The sequence below is a fragment of the Hippocampus comes genome, unplaced genomic scaffold, assembly GCF_001891065.2.
Source record: "Hippocampus comes isolate QL1 unplaced genomic scaffold, H_comes_QL1_v1.1 scaffold22, whole genome shotgun sequence".
In the NCBI taxonomy this organism is placed as follows: Eukaryota; Metazoa; Chordata; class Actinopteri; order Syngnathiformes; family Syngnathidae; genus Hippocampus; species Hippocampus comes.
Window position 1 is genome coordinate 266,248 of NW_017806175.1, and position 14,700 is coordinate 280,947.

Genomic DNA, 14,700 nt, shown 5'->3' on the forward strand with positions numbered 1-14,700 from the left:
GTGGGGTCCCAAGTTTTTACAATCAAGTTAAAACTCGACCACTCCGAGGTAAAACTGCGTGGGGAGATATGCTCATTATAGAATTTGGCATGCAACATTATTCTTGATCCCCCTCATCGTGATCATCACTGACCAGAAAAATGCCACTGGGGAAATTTTGGCACAAAATAACAAAGATGCTCACAGTTTTTATAGACGTGCTCTTGTGTCTTTGTATCTAATCATGTTTGACATGCTTAACATAACAGCAACTGCAATGCTTCTTTTCAAATATCATTCCAACTGGTCTCCAAGCTCATGACAGGAACTGAAATAAGCTCTTGTAGTCTTTGATCGAACTTGTAACTTGAAGGGAAGTGGCTGGTTCAAAGAAATGACAGAAGTGAAAGGCTTGAAGGAGAGTTGCTTGCTGCTTGCTCTGGAAACAGTTTTGTGTGGAGAGTCACAACTTGCCTTTGTCTCCTCATCTCATTATTTACCGCATCTCCACACTGTTAAGGGAAAAAAACATACTAAGCCCTAGGAGAGGCCAGTATAAACATTACTTACGAAAACTTTACTTTTTTTAACCTTTATTGACAACAGCACACATTTACAATTACAATTCTCGGAATTATTTAGTGTCTGGTGTGAAAGTAAAAAAAAAAAAATAGATGAAATAAATACTGGAGTAAAACACCTGTCCCCGTAGCCTACAGCACCAGCAAAATTTACTTCTAAATCTAGTGCAGTAACGGAGAATGTGTATTTCCTTACTTCTCACCGCTATTTTAACGAATCTGAGCAAGACGCCTTTTTTGATGACGTAACGGGAGGAGAGAGGGTCAGCCAATGAGCGTCGAGCTCACCGGTCATCTTCGGCTCACTGTTGACGCAATAATGAAAGTGTGCAGTGTCGCTCAATTCCCACGTTGTTGTCATTCGGAGAGACGCGTCCAGCAGACGGGAAGTTCCGTGGTGTCGCAGGAGTGTAATTTTCCGACAGGGTATCACGTGAGCGTTTCATTCGTTTTTCTATCAATGTTGAGTTTGAACCTGTTGTTGGACTATAATAGTTTGGCTAAGTTGTGTAGCTCTCACTTGGAGCACGACATAGCGTTTGCAGGACAGTGAAGGGAGGGGAATTTGTGTTTCAGTATCTGTGAGACGACTGGCAGCTCACTGGCTTTACATTTGCTAACTGAACTGTTAGCTGTCGGTCCAAGTGTCATGTGAAACTGATTCACTTGTCTTACTGGGCTCGGTTTGCGCGTCATTCAGAATCCTTCGAATTCTTGTCCATAGTCAATAGTGAGATGTGATTCGAAAACAAAAGTTTGTTTGTATTGTTTTGCTTTCTAGGATGGAGAATGGGGATGACAGCAGAGTGCGCTCCCGCCACCGAAACCTTGCCCAAATGCCCACCTACTCTGACCCGGATAGCCCAGTGAATGGCCAGTGTAGCCTAGGAGGGGATCAGAATCAGTCCATTGGAGACAGTCACATCAGCAGCAGTGGTACGAATTACTTTGAAGAAATTTAACCATCATTTGAACTCCTGATGAATTTAAAAATTTGATCGGACGTTCACACACAATGTTAACTCGAGTGTTCACACTTGATAATTCAGCAGGGGATTAAAGAGCAATTTCCCAACTGTACAAACGCTTAAGAGAGTGAACTATTGTCCCTATCTAAAATGAGCACTTGAAAATGTCTGAACTTTTCTTAGAAATCATGAATCAACACTACGCCCTTATGAGGTGCAAAGGGAAATGATGACATAGTTTGCACACAATGTTTGTCAGCCCAAAGTTAGGTGGAATAGGCTCCACCTCAGAACGACAAGTGCTATAGAATACGGGTGGATGTAATTGCACTTTGTCAGACATTTGTAGTCAGGATGGTGTGAAAGGGATTTCCACTCATCCAGTTCTCATCCCTTCAAGTGTCCAAAAGGGTGCACAATGCTTGAATTTTAAGGTTATGTTTTCAAGCTTTGAAAGGTGCTGGGATTTTGGATATCATGTTTTATAGTGTTTGACAATATAACTTGATTGTTCACTTGTGAGCAGAAGAAATGATGCTAGACTTGCATCTGCCTTTACATAAGATATTTTCCTGAATTTTTATCTCCCACAATGCAAGCTTCAAAACCGTGGTTGTGTTATCTCTTAATATGGTCATGTAAAATAATCTCTTTGTGTCAACATGCAGTTTACCAGAGATCGCCTCAGGATCCAAGGGGGAAAAAAATACAAGTGAATAAAATGAATTGTAAAACTGCTTTAATTTTGACACTGTGAATTATAAAGAACTCTTGAAACTCATCTCTGTCTGTTTGTGTATGTAATCGCAACTGTAGTTCAAAGTAACATTTATTTATTAAAATGTATTATGTTTCAGCCCATTCTTTAACCCACTTGCCATTTGGCGGTGCAGTTTTTGGATGAATTTCTTAGATTAGAGAATTATTTTTGGGCTACAATTCGCAAATGAACAAATACTCATTGTCCATTGCACCACACTACATACGCATAATATGTGGATGCTGTGTCTTTTCTAATTTTAGGGAAAATTGAGGTGGAGCAAATGATCAGCAAGAAGCTACAACTGAAAAGGAAAGCAGAGGTTAGAAGTGCAAGTCATTTGTTTTAAGGGGAAGCTTCATCGTGCTCATTTGAATGAGTTGCTCAGGAAATCAAAACATGAGGTCAAGTTTCCTTCAGCGTTTATCATGGTTCTGTCCTCACAGAGAAGCTTCGTGTCTCTCAAAACAATTTCTGCAATTGACCAACGCTCATTTCTAATCTGTCTGCATTCATGATGTTTCTACATTGCTTCACTTTTTCCCTGTAATGTCTAACTTAGGCGGAATTGTAAGCAGTAACTTTAGTAAAGTGATTTGTTTATTTATCAGTGATAGTGACTTGGTCTGTGCTTTTGACACTTCTCAGTACCTGAAGAAGGACCTGATGCGCGAATTTGACAACCAGGTCAATGACTTCATGGACAGCCTTATTGAGGAGTCGACTAGAGTGGAGGCTGCACCCCTGCCTGCTGTCTTCTCACCCACTCTGTCAGACAGGGAGAGAAGCAGACTTGGGTATGTGCAAAGAGTACATGTCGACGTTCACGTTTTAGCACAACAACCAAAAAAAAAAAAATGTTACTAGTTTGGCCATGTGTTCCTCCAGGCATTTCCGACCTCCTCACGGCGAGGGCAAGCAGTTTGTCAGCCGCAGGTCCCTTCTTGAGTAAGCAAAGAAATCTTCACCGCCTGACACTTGTGTCTTGCGATCAAGTGGTTCCAGTCGCAAGTCTGTTATTTCTCCCCCTACAGTGAGCTCTTTGAGGTGAACCACATCCGGACTATCTACCACATGTTTATTGCCCTGCTCGTTCTTTTCATCCTCAGTACGTTGGTGGTTGATTTCATCGATGAAGGCAGGTAATATTCGAGATGGGTTTGACCAGTGACATAACAGATAATGCCATTTTTGCTTGACTTTTGTGATAAACTAGATTGTCCTGTCTGCTTTATCTCTCCAGACTGGTGCTAGATTTTGACCTGCTGGTCTACGCATTTGGGCAATTCCCACTGGTGGTGTGCACGTGGCTCTTTATGTTCCTTTCAGTTTTAGTGGTTCCCTATCCCCTGTTCAAGCTGTGGACGCAGAGCCAGTCTGGCTCTTCCGGTCACCACAAGCTTTACAGTTTTCTGTTTGGCTCCACGTTCCTTCTCTATCAAGCCTTGGGCCTTGGTTTTTTACCCACATATGTGGTTGTGGTCAACAGTTTGCCCCCGGCCTCGTGCTTCATCGTCATCTTGGAGCAGGTATTCTTCATGTCTTGGAACATTCCGAATCGAATGTAGCTACTTTTGAAAATGGAATGTTAATTGGGATGGAATGACAGAAATTGCTGTGCCCATTGCACATTCCAGGTGAGACTCATGATGAAAGCCCACTCTTTTATAAGAGAGAATGTCCCAAGAGTTCTGGCCTGGGCTAAGGACAAGTCCAGTAAGTCCCCTCCCCACACAGTATTAATGGCAGACAATACATGAGCTGTATCAAAAACTTTAATCATGATCAATTTTCATGTTCAATTTTCACAATGTTGTTATTTACCAAGTGATGTTTATTGATATGTAGGACTTCTGTATACTGCATCACACTGATCGGTGTAGTGCCTAAATTGGTCAACGTCTAATTTCTCCCAATTATGAATGGATTGTTTACGTATATGAGTATACGAGTTGACTACACAACATCACGATCTTTTCTGTGTGTCGGGGTTTTTTTCTCTATTTTAATAAGTCTCTTTTGTCGTGTACAGGCCCAACCCCAGTAGTGCCTCATGCTTCTCAATATCTCTACTTTTTGTTTGCCCCTACGCTTATCTACAGAGATAAATATCCAAGGTGAACACGTCATCATTTTTTTTTTAATATCAGAAGAACTGAAGATGGAACACCTGAATTAACTCTCATATTTTTTTAACGCAGGAGCCCAATGATCAGATGGGGCTATGTGGCCACAAAGTTACTCCAAGTACCAGTCCCTCTTTGAACTTTCACTGTCTGGCTCTAATAGTACACGTCTGCCTATTTATCTTACCATTCCAAATTGTTTTCTCCTCACAGGTACTAGGCTGTCTGTTTTATGCGTACTATGTGTTTGTGCGGCTCTGCATCCCTCAGTTCCGCAGCATCAGCCTTCAGTTTTTTGACCTGAGGGCCATGGTCCTTGGCGTGTTTAACTCCATCCTCCCTGGTAAGATCACCAACTCATTATTCAGAGTAAGCTTTTCCGTTATCCAGCTAGCAGCGATTGCGTTTCCTTCGTTACATTTAATGCATACTTTTTTTTTTTTTTTTTTTACAGGAGTGTTGGTTCTTTTCTTGGGTTTCTTTGCCTTCCTCCACTGTTGGTTGAATGCATTTGCAGAGATGCTTCAGTTTGGCGATAGGATGTTCTATAAGGTGCCGCACTTTCCGCTCACGCTCCTGAAATGAAGTTCCTGTGTGTGCGCTAACTGGTCAGACGAATTCATTTTAATTCCACCTCATAGGACTGGTGGAACTCAACATCTTTTGCCAACTACTACCGTACTTGGAATGTAGTCGTTCATGACTGGCTGTTTCACTACGTGTACCGGGACTTCCTTTGGGTGAGTGGATCTGCGTGACTTTTTTTCTTTTTAACCATCTTTGTACTTAACTGCTTTATGTGTACAGTGAGAACCTTTAAAGTTTGCTCTTAGTTCTGGTCACCCTGCAATTTTCCTCATGTGAAGTTAAGTAAATAGAAAATCACTGTTAAAACTATTAAACCTTGATGGCAAATTCTCAATAACATAGCAGCAGTTATATTTTAGCAGTCATACAATTGTAAAAACAAACTAATATTCAAGCTTTGAAACATTAAATGTGATAACACTGACTGCTGTTTGGAACTGCTCAGAATTACTTCTAGCTTGTTTAAGCATGATGCAGCTACCACCATGCTTCACTGTAGTCCTATGTACATGGGAAAATGTGTTACGGTCTGATAGAACCCATGTTGAACTTTTTGGCCATAATTCCAAAAGGTATGTTTCGGACAAACACAACACTGCTCATCACCAAATGAATTTGAGATGGGACTGGTGCCGTAGATAGGGAGGAAGGAATTCTAACCTGTTCAAAATAACAGTCGGTGTTAGCATAAAACTGTCAGGCTTCTGGTAGAAAGCAAAAAGAGCAGACTTGAACATCTTTAATGTATTTGGGGTTAATCAAACACACTTTAAATAGTGGCGGGTGTGTGCTTACTCACTGTTAATATGGTTTTGATCGTGATTGGTCTGAATACATTGACATCCGGTTTTAAGAGGGTGTGCACACTTTTGCAAACCACTCATTTGAGTTTACCGTTAATTCCCCTCTCAAAATACTTTTTTTTCTTAGTTCTATTGTACAGGTTATACTGTAGGTCACATTTAACGGTGGAAAACTTTTGAAATTATTTATCTTGGTCTCCTTGTTGTATGTCACAAAAAACTGGCATTTGAACAGCGGTGTGAGTGTAGAGTTTTTATATCCACTGTAATTCCACGTGGATGCAGTCAAACCAGCTTGTCACTAATGTTTCTGACTTGCCTCTTATAATTCCAGATCTCCCAGAAGCGTTTCCGAACAGCAGCCATGCTGTTTGTGTTTACATTGTCTGCAGTTGTCCACGAGTATATCCTTGCAATCTGCTTCGGCTTCTTCTATCCAGTCCTCTTCTGTCTGTTTATGTGCTTTGGAAGTGAGACACCAGTACACCTTTCAGTTTCTTCTGCATTCTCGAGAAACACTTTAAAAAATGATCAATTCTATTCACTTTTTGACAGTGATGTTTAACTTCATCCTCCATGATCAAAGGAAAGGTCCCATCTGGAATATAATCATGTGGACTTCCCTCTTCTTGGGACACGGCGTAATCATCTGTTTGTACTCCCAGGAGTGGTATGCCCAGCGCTACTGCCCTCTAAAAGAGGTATTGCCTGACTAGTAATGTTTTTTTTTTCTCCAATCAAGTTTTCTTTAATTGCTTTGACAGAAAATGCAAATTGTTAAGCTTTTATTTTTGCTTCAGCCCTCCCTGCGAGAGTTACTGCAGCCTCGGTCATGGACCTGCCAGAAAAGTGTGATGACCAATTAACTGGGTGTGACCTGGACTGCAACTGTGACATGCTCATTCACTATCCTTTCTGTTACTGTCCTAAGTTTTGGTGTCTGCTGTTTTTCTTCGTTTATTGCACTAAAGTTACTACTGAATTGTCATAAGAATGCATGGAAAAGATTCAATAAGTCTTTATTCCCCATGCGAACAGGTGCCTTACTTATATTTTCTGTCTTCAACAAATATATACAGTATATATTGTGCGTGCGCTATTTTACACATGAATTTCCCAATCCTTTTGACTTGATCTACTGTGAGGTTACATCTTGTGTCAATATTAGAGGACCAGTCATCAATGTGGCCAGTCATTATGTACAAATCATTCACATATGCAGTAATAGTTAATATTTAACAAACCCAGCAATTGCATCCGAATCATAAAGGTCATTTCGTTTCATTGGTATTTCGCATTTCGAGGTAGTTGGGCTCTTCGATCATTCAAATGGCATATTATAAAAAGAAATATCAAGATAATATATTCTGTGTCACCTATGTATTCTATATAACTTGAACTGGCTTGGCCAGATGTTGTGCATGATTGACATTTTTTTTTTCCTTTGGGACCAAAATGAGATTTTATCCTCAACATACTTATAACTTGAACTGGCTTGGCCAGATATTGTGCATGATTGACATTTTTTTTTCTTTGGGACCAAAATGAGATTTTATCCTCAACATACTGTACTTGAACGAATTATATGCAATTCTTTCAGCTATGTGGCTGCAGTCTGTGTAAAATGTTTAAACACTTGAATAATATTGATGGTAACTCAGTGCTAAGGGCAAATTTATAGAATGAGTCCTTTGAATGCCGGCATGGTGATGTTCCATGTTGGTAAGTTCTGTGCTTTTACTTGAGAATTTACCATCGGAGTTGACATTTCTCATCAATGTGATACAATCATTTGTTTCATGTTTAATGTTGCTAATTGTAATGGATTTCAATGCAGGAAGGATGTATGTGACTGTAAATGATTAGATCTATTCATCTTTTAAGTTTGAAAAAGAGCAATGCAAGCCTTGCTGAGCATTATTTGAACACAGGGTGTCGCTGTATTAAAGATTTGTATCCGCTGTGTTCGTGAATACCTTTTCCTTATGTATTTTTTCACTTGGATTTTTCTTTTTTAACACACTCGGAAATATCGTCTGAACAGGATGTAAAGTTTATATTCATGCATGTCCATATGACGGTGAACATTTGTTACTGTTTCGCCCTGAATAACTACATTTTAGACATCCACAGTGAAATCAATCATTGACAATTATCCAATTTCAACCAAACCTGATCATTTATATTGTATTTATTTTTTCAGTAACAGCCAAGATCCAGAAAGTTTTGACAGGATCAACACATTATTACTTTTGTTTACAAAATACCCCCACCCCACACCTGTGTTAGATAATTGTGCCATGTGTTTTGCACGTCTCCGTTTTCACAGATCTATTCTTTATTATTTGAACTTTTCTGAATAAAACAAAATACATGTTTACGCTCGTTGTTTATCTGTGTAGTGAGTATATTTATGTTATTTATTCAGTATAGCACTTTTCAAAGCGTGGACAAACAAAGTGTTTCACCTGGTTTTCGAATATACGAAATTGCGAAGTGTTTGTCTTGACTCGCATATGAGCTGCGACATTCCATTCTTGATCCATGGTCCGTCCTTTGTAGCTATAACGGCGCCACCTCTTCATGCAAAGCTTTCCACAAGATTTGGGAGTGTGTTGATTGGAATTCGTGGTCATTCTTGCAGAATCGCATTAATGAGGAGACACTTATATTGGACGCGAAGTCCTGGCTGAGTCTCTGGTCTCTTATCGGGTTAAGGTCAGAACTCTGCGCATGTTAATAAAGTTCTCCCACACCATACTCTTTCACCGATGTCTTCATGGACCTTCCTTTGTGCAGTGGAATGTAGTCTTATTGGAAAGGCAATTCCAAACTATTACCACAGTGGGGCGGCATGACTCTGGTACGAGTGAGCATCCATTCTCCTAAGGAAGAGGTTGTGTGTTCAATCTTCGGCTCTTGTGGCCATGTCGAAGTGTCCTTGAGCAAGAAACTGAATCCCCAATTTCTCTGGATCCTGCGTCAGTGTTGAATTCAGCTCTTTGAGTGTCTTGTCGATGGAAAAGTATGACACAAGTGAAAGGCCATTTATCACAAATGTGAAAATGTCCGCAATCTCTTAATTTGCTGAATCATTCAAAGTTTCTTTAGTTGGAACAAAATGCAGTATCTTGGACAATGTTTTTAAAATAGTGATTCCCAACTAGGGTGTCATGGCACACTCATGTGCTGTGAGAGATCATCAGAGTTGCCGCGGGAAATTATCCAATTTCACTTAATTTGTCAGAAAATTACAATCTATTCATCTATCCATGACAGCGACGTATAGTGACATGCAGAACAATTACATACTCTTCCGTTAGAAGGCATTACCACCGCCATGTTACCATCGTTCACTTAACCATCTAACATTTCACATTGAGGGATAACATTTTTTCAGTATTCATAATTTTTATGACATTTTTGGACGGTATGCTGAGATATTTTTCGAAAAAGGAGCTTGGCTCAATAATGGTGCCGGAATCACAACATTTAACAGTTAAATAGGGAAAATCACTGTCGTGAATGTTTTAATATTGTAATTTTGACATTTCATTTGTAGCATGTTCCTGTTTTTAATTAGCCTATAAATCCAATTGGTTTGAAGTTATACCCATATAATGTCTTCGACATTGTTTGATTTTTACGTAGATATTGATCTCTTATAGGTGAGCCACAGAAATTGCATTGAGGGGAACTCACTCGTGCGCACAAATGAGCATTTATTACGCACGACTCAATGCTTCCACGGAACACATTTCAATAATTAAAATGAAAAGTTGCAGAGAGCCAAGCGTAATTGAACTTCTTGCGTTACCATGGGCAAAGTTTTAGGTTCTGGGGTGACAAGACGACTGTCAGAACCCGGCTCTAGGGGGTGATGTTTGGGCCTGTCGGCCCACGCTAGAAGTACCGGAGATGTGTTGGACGGCGACGGTCGGGGGAAGAGCCAACCTAGCCAACCCCCTGCCGCCTTGTGCAACACATCTTCTGTTCTGCGGTAAAGATGGCGGCGTCAGAGGGGGCGCGCAGCAGACGGACCATGGCGACAACGTTTTGAAAAAAGCTCCACATTTGAGCAAAACTCGCCCGTTCATCTTCTTCCCGGACGACGCCTGATTCTCCGGTGTAAAGACGGTCGCTGTCACGCCGCGGGGGTGGTTGTTTTTTTTGTTTAGAACCCGGGCAGTTATGGATTTCTGTGATTACTGCTAACATCAGCTAACTGTTTAGCCAAGCCAGCTAATACGGGATAGTTAGCGGCGAGGAGCGTAAGGAGGAGGAGGGGTATTGAGGAACGCTATTCGGCACGCAGGCTCCTCCAGCGCAGGGGAATGTGAGCCAGAGGCGCGCTGGGGTTTGCTCGCTTGGTCCCGAACGTCCTTACGACAAACTACCGGGATGGGACAGCAGGTAGGCCGCGTCGGTGAGGGCACATCGACCGGACTGCAGCCACCACAGCCCCACGCGTCCCAAGGAAACCAAGGAAAGGGGAACCGGGGGAGCGTCGCCGGGAGGAGACCCCGAGAGCCCGGCAGTAACATCGGCACACCGCCGGGTAGGACCACTGCGATCAACGTGCCTGACCCGTCGATCAATATATTCACCAAGCATTCAGGTAAGTCTCGAACAAGTGTTTGTTAGAAGCAGCGTGTAGAGTTGGTTTAATATTTGTTGCAGCTTCGTAGCATTGGCTTAGCAGGGACGTGCTAGTTTGACGTTAGCGGAAATCTTAAGCAAGCATTCACTCTTTATACTCGGTCTTGTTCCTTTCCTATTGTTCCTCCGATATTATAATGTAATTACTGGAAAGGATCTCGCAAGGATGCATAGGCATAAGATAACACCGTGAGTGTTAATTTTACGCATATGCCGCATGTGACCTGACGATGCCAAAAGGAGGGACAGTGTTATCGAGGAAGCCCAATTTTTCGTAGCCTTCGGCTTCGATTGTTTATGATTTCCCTCTCAGATGCCATCATCTGATAGTCGCTTCGGTAAACAGTGATCCTCGCCTCCGGACTGTGAGCAGTGATTCCACCCCATTAACTCCGTATAGGAAGCCACCGCGAGGGTGGCGCTACAATAACGAGTGGTTTTGTCATGCTCACTTGCATCCTGTCTCTTCGCGTCTACTGTTACAGCACACTCAGCAATCTGAATGCATCGTTTGATCCGGCGCTGAATAATTTAGGTCACCTTCTGTCGTTACAAGATTACGCTCATGCACTCAAGATTACCCCAAAGTAATTGTTTTCGCAATATCTTAACATCTGTCCTCCTTTTGCGGCAGATTAGTAGGATGACCGCTTTCCTTTAATGTCATGAATTAGATGAGTTTTAAAAGATAAACTAAATGCTGAAAAGTATTTGTGGGCTATGAAGATGAGTTTACAGTGATTAACTGGCTTGAGTGGACTGTATTATTTTCAAATTAGCTATTTTATTACATTTTCACATGGTGATAGTGGAATCTCAGGTCAGGAATTTAAATCATTCCAAGACTCTTTGTGAACCATAGCATGTAGCATTGAGACACCACTGAGGCGTGGGACACCTTCGGACATCCCGCCCACTCGGTATTGAACCAATTAATCGACTTCACTACTCTAAATCAACATTCTAAATCTTTTAGTCGACTAATCATGAATCCCCTGCATTTCGCATCTTGTCTTGCAACTGGCCAATTTACAAAGAGCACTTTCGACTCTCCTGCAGCAAAATATCCGGCCAACAAAACAACACAGTTTTTGTATGTTCGCATGGGTCCCTATATGAAAAGATGAGCTGGTTGTGGATGAGAATAACAGGTAGCTTTGGCTTCCCTGCTTGCTGCCAATCTTAAAATATTAATTCCAGCACAACCCAGTGCCTGGGGATGAGCAACGATGACAGCGGCCTGAAGTGAAGCTCCATCTTTCACCAAAATGTAATGTCCAAAAATGCGAGGGAACAACTATTCTTTTGGAAAAAATGTCCTCGATAAACAAGGGAAAAGTACCAAATGTGCAAAATTAATTGTTGGATGATTGCTGGACTGAGGTTTTAATGTATGCTGAGGTCTTGTACAGTATGCATGACGATGAAGTTTGGTTCTTATTTTTACAGGGCATGTTTGGTTGAATAACTGTCATCTCAACGAGGACATATGTTTTCTTCTTTGATTAACTTGGAATATGTTAAGTAATGATGTTGGTACTTTGCGCAGCTTCTACATCTATTAATGCTTGGTACTTATCTAAAAGAGCGACACTTTTATATAGTAGCTCAGACTTACAGTATGTCATCGAGATGACAGGATGCTTGCTAGGTAGTTTGGATGGTGTCATCTTGTTTTTCAGCTTTTACTTTTGCTATGACAATACATGCACGGCATGCCACATTTGTATGCCAAAGTTGCTACCAGTCCTGCAGTAGACAAGGACAGAAAGACAATGGGGCCTTTGGGGAACGGATAGGATTTCCCGTCCCTGGCTGGGTTAAAACTAAGCCCAAGAAGCACAGACTTACTGAGAGCAGGAGACACGTTCAAGTGTTCTGCTTCTTCATACTGAGAGACAAGAGTGTCGTGTTTATAGGAGTCATATACTGCCTGCCACTCTGCAGAGAGGATTTTTTTCCTTCAAAGCTCACAATTATAGAACAAGGGCTCTTAAGAAAGAATGAGGAGCAAAGTCTTCCACTGGCTATCATAGTGCTCTCTTTCTCATCGAAATGTGGTGCCAGTGATGACGGATTGTAAGTCTTTGTGAAAGAAGCTGGGTTTGTTTGTTTTTTAATCACTGCCCTTTGGACTGCGTGGAGTGTCAGTCAGTGATTTCGTAGATTCAATGAAACTAAATTATGTAGGTATAGTTATTTGGTGATTGTCAGCTTTAGATTGCCACCTTCTTATAGCTGTTTGGGGTTTTTACGGTTAGTGGCCTGACAGTATTATAATGAAAAACAACTTAGAATTTGCATGAAATTGCTGAGAAAGGCTGTCGCCAAGTCCCTCGCTATGTCGCGGTTCACTTTCGGCGGCTTCAATGCATCGCAAGTTTTTATTTTATCATATTTATCACGTTTGCTATGTCAGCGGTGTTTTGCTGTGATTATTTTTCCATTCCAGCGGACTCACCAATCGTAAGCGTGAGATGGGAGCAAAGAGTGTGTAAAAGACAAGAGTTGGAATAATTGTACACTTAATAAAAGCTAAGTGAATTTGGAAGTGAATTTCAATAGGTAGGCAGCTCTGACTGACTAAATAGCAGAATAGTGTGTTACTTGGTAAGGCAATGTCACGAAGCAGATTTGCGCAACAGTCATTGCTGTATGTTATCCTTAAAACCATCCCAAAAAAAAAAACCCAACACAGTTTTTCCCATCCATCGTCAACATGGAAGTCGACCAATCTTGCAGACTGCAGCGTGTAATCAGAATGACTGCCCAAACGTGACCAGTAACATGACGTCAACAATAGTGTGTTGAAAACTTGTCTGGTCTCAGTGCATTTTTTTCTTTTAAGTTTTGCTGAGCTTTTCTTTGATCTTGCTGAAAAAGTCCACTATTTCATCACGGATTAGTGTTCGCTCACCCGTCATGAATGACCGACTCCATTAGTTCCTTCTCTGTGAGTATAAGCAGTTCCAGTTAAACATGATTCAAAACAAGCTCAACAACAATAATAATAATAATAATGCCAATGATTTTTTTATGGCTGTAGCATACGTGGGAATCTCTCCCCCCACCCCCTCGTAATCCATTCATGACAAGGTGAGTCATTTCCTCTCTCTAACTCAGGTGTGCAGCAGTCCCTCTCGGAGCATTATTAATTCAGCAGCTCTGCTTCCCAACAAGACTTCCTCGGCTCCACTAGACAGTAAAGAGAACCACAAATAGAAAGAGAAGCACAATTAATGGAATGGAACACCAAAATGCTGATACAAAGGGACTCTCACCTTTTGCTGTATTGGTCGAGGTGCAGTATTACGGCATCAGTGGCTGTCTTGACGCCTCCACTCGTCTAGCCCTGCCAGATTTTTAGGTCTTGTGTTAACAAACCCATTAACCCATGAGTCTTCGTTTTCATCCTGAACTTGTGGAGACTTGCTGAGGCTCAATGTCTCCAAGCCTAAGCCCCTTTGCACTACCTGTAAAAGCTGCCATTCTCCAATATAGGATGGTATTGTTTTGGCCTGTGTTTGAAAATGTGTGTTGAATTGACACTTATTTATTTATTAAATTGAGTGTCAAACTCAAGGCCCAGGGGCCAGATCCGGCCCGCCACATCATTTTATGTGGCTCGCGAAAGCATATCAAACATGTCTAGTTCCATGATGGTTGCTGAAGTCTGAACCAAAATTTCAAATTGTCATATGTAATCCACAATAACAGTCATTATTCTTGAAGTGTTGCGCTTGCGATGAAAATGTGTTTTATTTAATCAAATATTGTTCCAAAACTCTGCTACCCGCGGGCACCACATGGATGACCCTGATTTACAACATAGCAACACCAATAGACATGACAACACTCTGACTGCATTGTCACAAAGAACACAGTCCCTTATTTATGAAGTAATTTTTATGTAAACGTACTTTTATGTTGTTCCCTGACCAATAGAACTACCGGTAATCACTTTGACAGACGATGCATTTTTTTTTTTTTTTTTTTTTAGTATGCCCGAATTGCCCCAAAACATGTTGGCTCAGCCCGTTTTGTGCATTGATCAAATATTTAGCTGGTTATGGTGCGTTTCAGAATAGGATTTATTTAAAGGAAAATGCAGCCCCTTTTTTTTTTTTTTTTAGTATGCCCGAATTGCCCCAAAACATGTTGGCTCAGCCCGTTTTGTGCATTGATCAAATATTTAGCTGGTTATGGTGCGTTTCAGAATAGGATTTATTTAAAGGA

The 14,700-nt window shown here is 41.2% G+C and overlaps 2 protein-coding genes across 5 annotated transcripts in view; both read left to right on the forward strand.

Moving 5' to 3' along the window:
• The first annotated feature begins 824 nt into the window (after window positions 1-824).
• Window positions 825-7,281, forward strand: soat1 (sterol O-acyltransferase 1). 3 transcript variants are annotated; one of them, XM_019897321.1, is made up of 16 exons: window positions 825-993; window positions 1,342-1,496; window positions 2,552-2,610; window positions 2,937-3,085; window positions 3,156-3,236; window positions 3,323-3,430; window positions 3,532-3,817; window positions 3,926-4,004; window positions 4,321-4,405; window positions 4,490-4,535; window positions 4,628-4,757; window positions 4,869-4,966; window positions 5,056-5,154; window positions 6,140-6,275; window positions 6,361-6,506; window positions 6,606-7,281. In XM_019897321.1, exons 2-16 carry the CDS (start codon window positions 1,343-1,345, stop codon window positions 6,669-6,671), a joined length of 1,722 nt encoding a protein of 573 aa, XP_019752880.1. In that variant the 5' UTR covers window positions 825-993; window position 1,342; the 3' UTR covers window positions 6,672-7,281. The 3 variants fall into 3 exon arrangements, with proteins under 3 accessions (XP_019752880.1, XP_019752878.1, XP_019752879.1); XM_019897319.1 differs by having other exon boundaries at window positions 825-986; XM_019897320.1 differs by having other exon boundaries at window positions 827-986; window positions 3,177-3,236.
• A 2,427-nt stretch (window positions 7,282-9,708) lies between these two features.
• abl2 (c-abl oncogene 2, non-receptor tyrosine kinase) overlaps window positions 9,709-14,700 on the forward strand; it is a 29,629-nt gene continuing 24,637 nt past the window's right edge. For both annotated transcript variants that reach the window (XM_019897036.1, XM_019897037.1), the window contains exon 1: window positions 9,709-10,423. In XM_019897036.1, coding sequence (XP_019752595.1) covers window positions 10,207-10,423 — 217 coding nt within the window. In that variant the 5' untranslated portion in view covers window positions 9,709-10,206. The remainder of the gene's footprint in view (window positions 10,424-14,700) is intronic.

What these genes read in the sequence shown, in the direction of transcription:
- soat1 (XM_019897319.1), top strand. Translation starts at nt 832, where the DNA reads ATGAGCGTCGAGCTCACCGGTCATCTTCGGCTCACTGTTGACGCAATA. An exon ending in CAGTCACATCAGCAGCAGTG is followed by an intron (nt 1,497 to 2,551) that starts GTACGAATTACT and finishes TTCTAATTTTAG; the next exon opens with GGAAAATTGAGGTGGAGCAA. An exon ending in GCGATAGGATGTTCTATAAG is followed by an intron (nt 4,967 to 5,055) that starts GTGCCGCACTTT and finishes TCCACCTCATAG; the next exon opens with GACTGGTGGAACTCAACATC.